Below are 11,208 nucleotides of genomic sequence, written 5' to 3' on the forward strand. Positions count from 1 at the left end.
CTACTTTTATACTAGTAACTTTCTACTATAGTCTCTTAGATTAGTATAATTAAGCTAATTACTCTAATTCTACTAATTACTCTATTCTTAGTAGTGTTTTACAATTAATAGTTACTTAATACTTAGTATTAATTATTTTTCTTAATCTATTCTGCAACTTGAGTTCGTAATATTAATATCTTTTATAAGAGTATTAATAGAGAGGATTTAGTTGCTAGATATAGAGCTAGCTTAAGTAATAAACTATATTATCTCTTATATTACTTACATTCTTTTTCTAAGTAGTTTCTTTCTTATATTAACTAGTTGGACTCTCTTAATTATTTAGATTCCTTTAGATAATCAAAGTTCCCTCGCTATAGTATTTATAGTTCGAATTATCTTTACCTTCTTACGCGAGTAACAAGAATCCGCGGACTCTATAACTAGAAAGTAGTAAACTATAATAAAGATAATTAGTTACATAGCTTTCAATATATTAACTAGGGGCTATTATAGCTTCTTGTCTTAGTATTTTATATCTAAGAACGTGCGCACGCTACATAGGATTGATTTAACCTAGTTATCGATTTCATTTTGCAGCAGCTTCTAGGTTTCCTGTTTATGGAGTCCGCGCATTCTTGTCACCCGCGTGCTCCTCTACCTTTGCATAGTATACTTCGATCCTTTCTCGATAAACAGTCTCAGATCAACAGGCGCAGATCGAAGTTGATCCGCCTGAATCTCTTCCACCAAATCGTTTCCAGGGTACTCATCAACATTCAGGTCAAGATACCCTCTCGGTGCCCACTTCCGTGGAGAAATAAACAGCGACCGACCATTGATGCTAGTGTCGCTGAGCAAGCGTAGAAGAGCCTGTCCTGCATCTTGTGTTGTAGCCATTTGTACGCCGCAGTTCTCGACGTGATCGAAGCTCGCTTCGGTGAGGATTTTGGTGCGGACATACCTCGACCAGTTAGGATCATGCGGCGTGAGAGAGGGGGTGAGGGTACCGTACCATGGTGATAGCATGTTTACACGGCTGCCGTAGAAATGTGCTGTCCTTCGCAAGGAATGCATGACTCCGCGTATACCCCATTTCGTACCCGAGTATTGAGGTCCGCGGGGAACATCAAGAAATGCGGCTCCGGAGCCGATCAAGATGAGACATGTATCTACCTGGCTCGGTGACGGGGTCTTGCCGTTGAGCTTAATGAAATAGTGCATGGCGAGCTTGACCGTATAAAGAACACCGCGCATGTTAACGTCGATTATGTTTAACCTGGGTTCTGTCGGCGTTGAGTCTGGACCTGGTGCTGAGTCAGCTCATGCCACACGTTATGAACGAAAGAGAGGCTTACCGTCGAACGAGAAAACATCGTCGTTGCTGGCGATTCCAGCATTTGCGACGACGTAGTGGATCTTGCCTGCTTTTGCTTCTGCTTCCTGGAAGAGGCGCAATTGATCTTCCCATTTGGTAACGTCGCATTTGATGAATTGAGTGCTTTGTCGATGTTAGCGAGGCTTCAAATGGTGTGTAACTACAGTGGCTTACCCTGTCAGTTCTGATGCGAGCTTCCCTCCATCTTCCTGGTTCATGTCGCCAATGAAGACATTGGCCCTGTCCATCCTGTTATAGTGTACCTATCATTAATCTAGGTTTGCGGTCGTGCTTACTTTGCGGCATGAAGTGCCCGAACATAAGCTTCTCCAAGTCCATTGGCACCTGTCGCCAAGTCAGAGCCCGGTCGCAGAAGGTTACTCCATCTCGCGAAGTCTTCATAGATTGCACCAGTGGGCAGTAGCTTACCTCCTGTAACAACAGCAGTCTTTCCCGCGACGTTGCTAGAGTCGAAGTCCACGTCACAGTTAATGGGAGTCTCTGGCGTAGATCCTGGCATTTTATGGAAGTTGCAGAGCAAAAAGGATGTTTAGATTTCGATAATGGCAAAACTTGATCCCGATCGTGCCATAGCAAGGGCGGAGCAACCGTGCTCTTTGTATTCCATAGAAGGAAACAATGTGATTGTGCGTCCATTGCGGTTCATGCAAGCTGCTGACAGCCTGAAACGCGCTAACGCAGGGTTTATATAGGTCATGAAGCGTGGCACAGTGTTTGCGTAGAGCGTTTTTGGCTCTGCTTGCGACATTCGTTCCGTAACGCTGGTTACTCGAGTCCACTGCGGGCGCTAACAAGCACATCCCGCGCCACTGAGCAACCCTACTTCAACGGGGCGACGTAGAGTGTCACGTGAGTGTCAGCAGCTTGCATACAATGACAGCATCCTATCCACTTAGCTGATCGCTATCACTGCGACGAGGGCTTGGCTGTGTCCATTCTAGACCCAATCACGCTCATTCATGTAAGCCAAAATCTTCCGATAGTCGCGGGTGATTTGCTGCCACACTGTTAGCCTCGGTGGTATTCACGTCGGACGCTATCCGTAGCAAAAGAACTTGTAGCAAAAAGTGGCCACCCAATGTAGAAGAGGACCATACAGGAACTGTAAGTGAGGATACCGGGATATTCCCGAAGATTTGCATCGGAACCGGAAGGCGTGCAGTTTGGAGCTATCACCGAATGCGGAAACATGCCTATTCAACGGTGAACCTTCCTCAGCGACCTACCCTTCTCTTCACAGTTATCTTGACTCCACATAGACTCTATCCTTGGTCCGCCAAATTCACGATGTCATCAACTTGCGTGTCGACACCTTTGCGATATGACGACGCAACTTACCAATCTCTACTCAATGCCAAGAGTAACAATAATTTAAGAGAGAGACCAGTCCGGTTTTGAACAGCAGCCACACTTCCTTCAAGCGCTCTCTGTTCAGAACAACAATCATCTCAAGTATGGCTGGTATAATGCGTGCTGTCGCCCAGTTGGGTCAGGCATTGAATGTTTCGGTCATCGACCTACCTATTCCGACCATCCAGAATGCAACGGACGTCATCGTCCGCCTGAACGCCACAGCGATTTGCGGCAGCGACCTCCACAGTTACCACGTTCAGTCTGGATCACAGGATCAGCCATTCCTGTACGGTCACGAAGCCATTGGCTATGTGACTGAGGTTGGCGATGCGGTACAGTTCTTGAATGTCGGCGACTATGTTGTCATTCCGGACAACCTCGACAACGGTCGCTATACTTTTGAGCCGGACACCTATGTCGTGCCCTTGGGCTTCGGTGGTCTTCAGGGAGGAGGCCCGCTCCCCGGTCTGCAGAGTAAGTGATGCTTACGCATCTGATATGAAACTAGATCTTGGTTACTAACTATGCCCTTTCTTCTAGCCGAATACGCTAGGATTCCTTTTGCCGATAACTCTTTGATTCCCGTGCCCGTCAACGAAACTACCACTTTCGAAACGCTGCTCGACTACCTCTTCGTTTCCGGCATTTTCTCCACTGCTTGGTCTGGTGTAACCTTCTCTGGGTTCAAACCAGGAGACACTGTTGCTAGCTTCGGTGCTGGCCCAGTTGGTCTACTTGCTGCTTACTCTGCTGTTCTTCGTGGCGCTTCTCGTGTCTACTCCGTCGATCATGTGCAGAATCGTCTAGACCTCGCTGCCTCCATCGGTGCCATTCCCATCAACTACCACGAAAGGAACCCTGTCCAGCAGATCTTGGAAAGGGAGCCGAATGGCGTGAGGCGAAGCGTTGAGGCCGTCGGCTTCGAGGCGGAAGCCGTCAATGGTACCATCGATTCATCCCTCACTTTGCGCGAGATGGTCAACGTTACGGCTCCTGGCGGCGGAATGGGCATTGTCGGTCTCTTCAACTCTACTTTGACGGATTTCAACATTGGCCAGGCATACGAGAAGACAATATCGGCCAACGGCGGCATCGTTCTTCCTCTACAGGTTGTGTCGGAATTGGTGCCTTTGATTACCTCTGGTCGGGCGCACCCAAGCTTCATTATCAGCAGCATCATAGACATCGAGGAGGCTCCTGAATACTATGCTCGCTTCAACCGACGCGAGGAGAGCAAGGTTGTGATCAGGCTCTAAATTGCTGACTGAGGCTGGTGTGGTGAACTGCTAAACGCTACACATTGCATTAGGTAGACGCTTTGGTGGGATTCATTAAGTAGGAGAGCATTTCCGTGGCGAGATGAGATATGCTGGGGTTGATAATCGATATATAGAACAAGATGATAGATTTTATGAAATATGCGTTTAAAGGTTGTTTCATCGATAAAGCCTCCTTCATCTAGAGAAGTATTAGCTATAGCTTCAAAAAGCATCAATCAATTCGATAGTCGAAAAAATGATGCGGGTAATATTTTGAGACTAAAGATTTATACATCAAATTGCACATGTCAAGACTCTATCCCACTTCACGCCCCGGTCATCAAAAGATGCTAGGGACTCCAGAATATAGTTCGTGGAGTTCCAGCGATATCCCACTCCACTCCAACCAACCCGCTAAACTCTTGAACATGCTAAAGTACTTAGCTTGCATATGACCCAGCTTGCCACGCTAACCCAAGCTTAGCATGCATAGCCAGATATGAACAAGTCTCGCCTTAACACTTACTATAATGATTTCCAAATGAAGCATCGCCCCTCCGTAGCGTCTGGATTGTTGGTGTCTGTACGCAAACGGTGGGATTTCATCAATGCAGTGCTTGACAGCCGGGAGGCGGACCTCTCGACCCCATTTGAGGATGTTGTAGATGACGCGGTGCAGATCGTGAGGTGTCTAGAGTCGAGAGAATGACGCTCCAGAATTGGCGCATCTTGTAGGGGTTGTAGCCTTCCTCGTCGGTGCGGCGGAAGTGGACGTGCCAGATGACGTGGGTGCTGTCCGTGGCCATGGAAAAGACCATGCTGTCGGCGGCGGAGGGGGCTTGAGTTGCCGTACTGTCGATGCAGCCTTAATCCGGGGCTGGGAAGTCAAATCCACCGTCTCGCATGGTAGGAATTGGCGTTGGAGCGCAGCCCCCCTCGTCTCTGTATTCCACACCTAAGCACTCCATACAAAGATGTGCTCCACCAAATGTCCTTGGGCCCTCAAGACCAGCCGCATTCGCAACCTCTACCGCGTTGTAGTCGCAGCAGAGGAGGCCTAGATTAATGGGTCGCTGGGCCTTAAGAGCGCTCTGGCGGAGAGCGTCGATGCGCCTGCGTTCGTCGGTTTCGCCGTTGGCGTGGAGTGCCGGTGGCTCAGAAGGTAGGGAGGGCGATGGCGTTGGACCGGCGTCTGCATTGCAAAGTTCCGGAGTGGTCGCTGGCGGGCTCTGCGTGCGTGCAAGCGGTTCGGCGGGTTGAGGAGACTCGGCAAGGTGTAAACGTGCTCTCCTCGAAGCCGTCGCTGAGACATCGGTAGCGCCTCTAGTAGTGTCCGCCTCCCTTTGTCTCTTTGTTGGGCTGTTGCTCCGTCCGCGCGGCTGTATTCCAAGAACGCAACATAGATGTTCACGGTCGAGTTCCTTCACATCCCAAGCTCTTCCCGTCTCCTGCCTTAATGTGACAAGTCTCTTCTCCCCTCTAATAAGAAAGTTCCGGATGCCTAGAAAGATGGCCCAGGCGAGTCGCGCAAGGAGGAAAGCGGGATTAACGGAAGACGGTATCTCGACGGCCGTGTTATGATACTCGGGGCCTAGATTAGAGGTCGGTGTAAGGAAATGCGACACCCACTAATCCCGCTTACGCGTGAAGACGAATTTACCGGCATCGAACGAAGGGTAAATATCCGACCTAAGCGCTAAGGCATTTACCGTGTCATCTACCAAGCCTAAGCCAATAAGAGATCCGCTGATATTATACCTGTCCATCTCCTGCTATGTAAACCATTATACCTTAGAACGTGGACAGAGGTAAGCGCGCTCGATCCCGTCCTGATAGCTACTAAGGCGGTAGCTTCTGTCGCGATCGCGGACGGCTTAGGAGACGCTAGAGATCGAAGGGACTGGAAAAAGGGAGGCGATATTCGCAGTGAGGTTGGGATTGAAGCTCCATCCTAGCGGAGGGCTGTCATGCGGGAAAGACCAGTGCTAGAAGGAGGGGACAATAGGATATCTGTAGGCTCCGCGTGAGCGTTCCTCCTCTAGGATATGTATCGGCTATGGCATATAGAAGAAGTAGTCTCTACCCCTTAGCAGGGCCTCCTTATCTAAATACACTTTGTTCCCCCGCCTCCCTTCTATGAGCTATCCATTCCAAATATTCCCAGCGATGATTCCGCAAACCAGAAGCGCCGTTCTACTATAAAGGCCGCCGCTGGGTCTGTTAAATGCGGAGAGCTCGATTAGACGTGTGGAATCGTAAGCTAGATAGTAAAAGCTAACACGGTGGCCGATTAAGGAGCAGATGTGATTTAATATAAGATAGGGCATGCGGTCGCGAATCTCTACTAGGTCATGGTTGCGGTCGGCAGGCGCAGTGGCTATGAAGAGACGAATGTTGGAATATTAACAGCTCTGGAGGCTGGGGCCCGCTTAGAATGTGCTGCGCCGTGAGATCGGTGCGCCCAAACAGTAAGAGCTGAGATGAATAAGCAGGTAGATAGCGGTGATGTGGTGTTGATGAAGGTATTGAATTGCTATTTTAGGATCGTCGTATTGCGACAACAGAAAGATCCGTATGACGATAAGAGATACGAAGTTTACCCGGCATGTCTCGGTGTACGCGGCTCGATTAATAACGCGTAAGCGCAATTCAGGGTACAGCTCGAAGCACCTAGAAAAAAGCTCCGGCTACCCACAAGTAAGTACTTAGCACTACTTATACCTAAGCTTACTAGAGCTAAGTCTATCTATAAAGTTAAATTAATAATATATCTACGTAATATAATCTATACATAAACTATATATAATTTATATACTTTAACTATAAGATACAAAGAGAGTTCTAGGCTTATTCTGGCTTTCTACTAGTAATATACTAGCTAAGCGAGAGTATATAGCTATTACATCTATATAATAGAAGTTTAGTAGAATTTAGTTTTCTACTCAACTATCTATTATTCTAGATTTATATACTCTATATAAAGGATTTTCTTTTCATTAAGCTTACCGTATCTTCTAAATCTTATATAATATCTTATATGTTAATTTAATTAATTAAGTCTCTATATTAAGTCTTTCTATATTATAATATTACGTTATATCTACTAATTATCTCTTATTATCACCTTTACTATAGTCTACTATAATTTTCTCTACTTCTACTAATATATCTACGCCTATAGATAGTGTTTCTAACTCTCTATAACTTCTTTTAAATATCTAAATATCTATTATACTTACTAAAGTAATCTTAAAGCACTCTAATTTCTAGTATAACTTCATCTATTATCTCTTAAACTTATTTAATAGAATATATATATATAGTAGTACCTTTAAAGAACAAGTTAAAGACTTTACATAATAGCTTAATACTACAATTATTATATACTCTAAAGTAATCTAGTATATCTCTTAATTTACTATCTAAGCTATTTATCTAAATATTACTATATCTAAGAAGTTAGAGATGCTTTCTAACTCTAAGCTATTTTTTAATTCTAACTATACTACTCTCTGTTTATTTAGTATAAATATCTATATAAAACTCTATACTAATACTAATTAATACTTTACTAAAACTACCTAAATCTTATATCTATCTTATTATCTTAAAGATACTATATAAGTACTTTTTCTTCTATATTTCTATTTAGATAGTATACTTAAGTTTAGATTTATTACATAGTTAATTAAGTAACTTAAACTATTCTTTAGCAATCTAAACCTAAAAGTAATAGCTTAAGCTAAAATTACTAAACTTTACTAAAAGAACTGCGACTTTATCTTCTTTGCTACTAAGTTCTAATATTATATTAATAATACTAGGTATAATAATAATAGAAAGAAGTCTATGCTTTACTTAAGCGTGTTAATTAAGATTTAGAACGCCCTTATAAGCTAAGAAACTAAGAGTATAAGGTACTTTACCTCTTTTAAATCTACTAGTATATTAATAGAGGCCTATACGCTATAGCTAGAGCTTTTACTAGTACTTTATTCTTCTAAAAGCGTATCTCTCTAGCTCTACTCTCTATAATTAGTATCTTTTATTTAGCTGCTACTCTCTCTACTACTTTACTTACTTCTTATACTATACTAATTATACTATAATCTACTTCTATATCTTATACTTATAGCAATTCTATAGATCTTATAGTAAATTGCATCTAGTAAAACTTCTTTGTATCTAGAATAAAACAATAGCGTTTTAATAATAATAAGTGCCTCTATTATAGTAGTAACTATATAGTTTATAACTATCTAAAGAAATCTTATATATCTATATATACTATTAACTTTAGTTCTATCTCTAGTATCCTATCTTCTACTACTCTATCTAATAATCTAGTTTATTTAGAGAATTTAGTTTCTACTATAAGTTATTTATAGAATTGAGATTCTCTTTCTTATAATCTCCTAGTTACTTTAGTAAGACTTTAGTAAGACTTTAATAAAGATAAATATTTTATAATTAACTATATCTTAGTTACTAGTTTTAATAAATATAAGTCTATCGCTCTTATTAATACTAGAGTATCTAGTACTACTTTTATTAACTAAACTTATATAAAAAACCTCAGCATTTATTTCCTTTCTATTAGTTTCCGTATTGCTCTTAAAGTTATTAATAGATGCTCTATTACTAGTAATATTACCTATTTTATCTAAGTTAAGTTCTTAGTAGAGTTATTTGAATAGATTTCTACTCTCTTTATTATTTATTTTAGTTACTTTTTAGTAATTCATAAATAATTCTAGCTACTAGCTTACTATACTATACTCAATACTAACTAATAACTATTAGTACTCTCTAATAGAAACACTATTCTCTATATCTATCTAGATTCTATTATTATCCCTTAGAAGAGAGCTATAGAGCTACTTAATCTTAATTTACCTCTATAAAAGGCTCTAGATATCTATATAATTAGTACTATACTCTTTGCTTATCTAGTAAGTACTAAAAAAACTAGCTATTAACTCTCTACTATTATAATAAAAGATATTAAAAAGGCTTTTGCCTCTAGAAAAATTTTAGACTCTACTACTATTCTATCTCTATAGTTTTATAAATTCCTAGATATTTTTTAAAATATTCTTTAAACTAACTATTATTCTATTATTTCTATAAATACTATATTCAACTATAACTAGCAATAGAGCCTCCTACTAGGTCTTTCTATAGAATATTCTAGAAGAAGCTTCTTATCTTAAAGAAGCATCTAGAGAATTATCTTACTAAGAGCTTTATCTAATTTAGTTATAATCTAGCTACTTTTTCTATTCTCTTTATCTAAAAACTAGATATAAGCTTCTAGTTCTATATAGACTATTATAGACTTAATATAATTATAGCTAAAAATAAGTACCTAATTTCTTTTATCTAGAAGATCTCTACTCGCAATTATCAGTAGTAAAGCATTTTACTAAGCTTAATTTTATTATTTCTTTTAATAAGCTCTATATTATAAAGAATAGTATATAGCTAATAGTTTTTTACACCTACTATAGTGTCAATAACCTGAATTCTCTTAGCAGGATCTACAGGCTAGTAGGTTAATATATTCACGTAAGTAGCTAGTAGCTCGATGGCATCAAGCTAGGCAATTACTAGTAGTAAGATATATTCTACGGTAGTTAAGAAATAGTATCTTGTAGTATGTGCAAAGACTAAAGCCTACCGTCTATTAGACGGTGGGTATCTATAGATATAGGAAGAATGCTAAGAAGGCGGGGTTATAACATTCAGCTTAGTAACAAGCTAGATGCAATATGGCTTAATACTATGCTAAGGCTCTCCTCTAGCCGAGTCATGACATATAGCCTCTATAAATATCTTATAATACTCTTTAGTCTATTTAATATACTTTTATACTTTTAATACTATATAAATAACTATTATAAACCTCTACCAATTAGCTTATAAGCGATTAGACTATAATATAATGTAATTAGAATATAGTAGTTAAATCTTCTATATAAGTTATATAGAATAGGCCGCAGTTAATTAGATTAGAATAGTCTAGAGAGAGCTTAGCGAATATAGAACAAAGCACTCTACTCTAGCTTGTCTTAGAGAGTAATAGCTTGTGCTATTCTAAGAAACAAAGTTATATCTACTAGTATTCTTAGTCTATCTAATCTCTTCTCTTTAATAATACTATTCTCTAAAAGTATCTAGACTAGTTTTATACCGCCTATATTAATAATATACTAGTCTATAGTAATATTCTAAGTAAGTATAAAGAGTATATCTAGAAGATACTACTCCGTTTAAGAGAAGCCGGTCTATAAGTTAATATTAAGAAATATATGTTTTATATCTAGAAGATTAAATACTTAGAACTGATTATTTTCACTAAGAGTACTAAGATAGACTGAATAAGGGTCTCTATTATATAAGACTAGCTCTAGTCTTAAAACCTAAAATATATCTAAAGCTTTCTAGGTTTTATAAACTTCTACTATTACTTTATTTATAATTTCACTAAGATTATTGTCTCTTTTACTAGCTTTATATAAAAGAACCGGTTATTCTTTTAGGGTTCTAATTATAAGTATATTCTCTATAAGTTAAACCACGCTTTTACTACTATACTAATTCTATAGTACTTCAACTAGAATAAGCTAGTAATAGTAGAAATAGATACTTTAGACTATATCATAGCTATTATACTTTATTAGTGTTTCATTCTATAGCTTAATAAGCTTTAAGCTACTAGCATATAGTTTGGGTAACTCTAATTACTTAGAGTTAGCTCTAAGCTATTAGACTTTACTAGTAGGTCTTTAGAGCTATCTCTAAGCTAGATTAGATTTAGCTATATCTAGCTTAGAGATAGCTCTAGATACCTTATATACTTAGTGTTCTTAAGCTTCTTAGAATTCTTAGAATTTACAGGATACTTAGAGCTACTAAGTTGCTTAATAAGTAGTTTAATTCTAAAAAGTCTTAGAGTTTAGTTTCTCGCTTAATTTTCACCCCCTAGCTAGTAGAGATAGAATATTCACGTTTTTAAAAATTAAGCGATTTAAACTTATTTTTTTATAAGTTCTATAGGTATATAGCTAAATTATTTCTATATATAGTAGTAGTTAAAACTAGATAGATAGAGCTAGATAGATAGAGCTAGATAGATAGAGTTAGATAGATAAAGCTTAGACTTAAAGTTCTATATAGCTTAGTAGTTTAAGTAGCTTAGTAGCTTAATAGCTC

General features: G+C 39.5%; 2 protein-coding genes across 2 annotated transcripts; one reads left to right on the top strand and one right to left on the bottom strand.

Moving 5' to 3' along the window:
* Nucleotides 1–639: 639 nt before the first annotated feature.
* W97_08413 (uncharacterized protein) lies at nt 640–1,880 on the bottom strand (the record flags this gene model as incomplete). Its single annotated transcript, XM_007786227.1, has 5 exons — nt 640–1,289; nt 1,341–1,483; nt 1,535–1,600; nt 1,657–1,705; nt 1,790–1,880. 5 exons carry the CDS (start codon nt 1,878–1,880, stop codon nt 640–642), a joined length of 999 nt encoding a protein of 332 aa, XP_007784417.1.
* A 955-nt stretch (nt 1,881–2,835) lies between these two features.
* On the top strand, nt 2,836–3,990 carry W97_08414 (uncharacterized protein; the record flags this gene model as incomplete). The annotated part of the gene is made up of 2 exons (XM_007786228.1): nt 2,836–3,208; nt 3,275–3,990. 2 exons carry the CDS (start codon nt 2,836–2,838, stop codon nt 3,988–3,990), a joined length of 1,089 nt encoding a protein of 362 aa, XP_007784418.1.
* Nucleotides 3,991–11,208: the final 7,218 nt, after the last annotated feature.

Source organism: Coniosporium apollinis, assembly GCF_000281105.1.
Source record: "Coniosporium apollinis CBS 100218 chromosome Unknown supercont1.53, whole genome shotgun sequence".
NCBI classification, from domain to species: domain Eukaryota; kingdom Fungi; phylum Ascomycota; class Dothideomycetes; genus Coniosporium; species Coniosporium apollinis.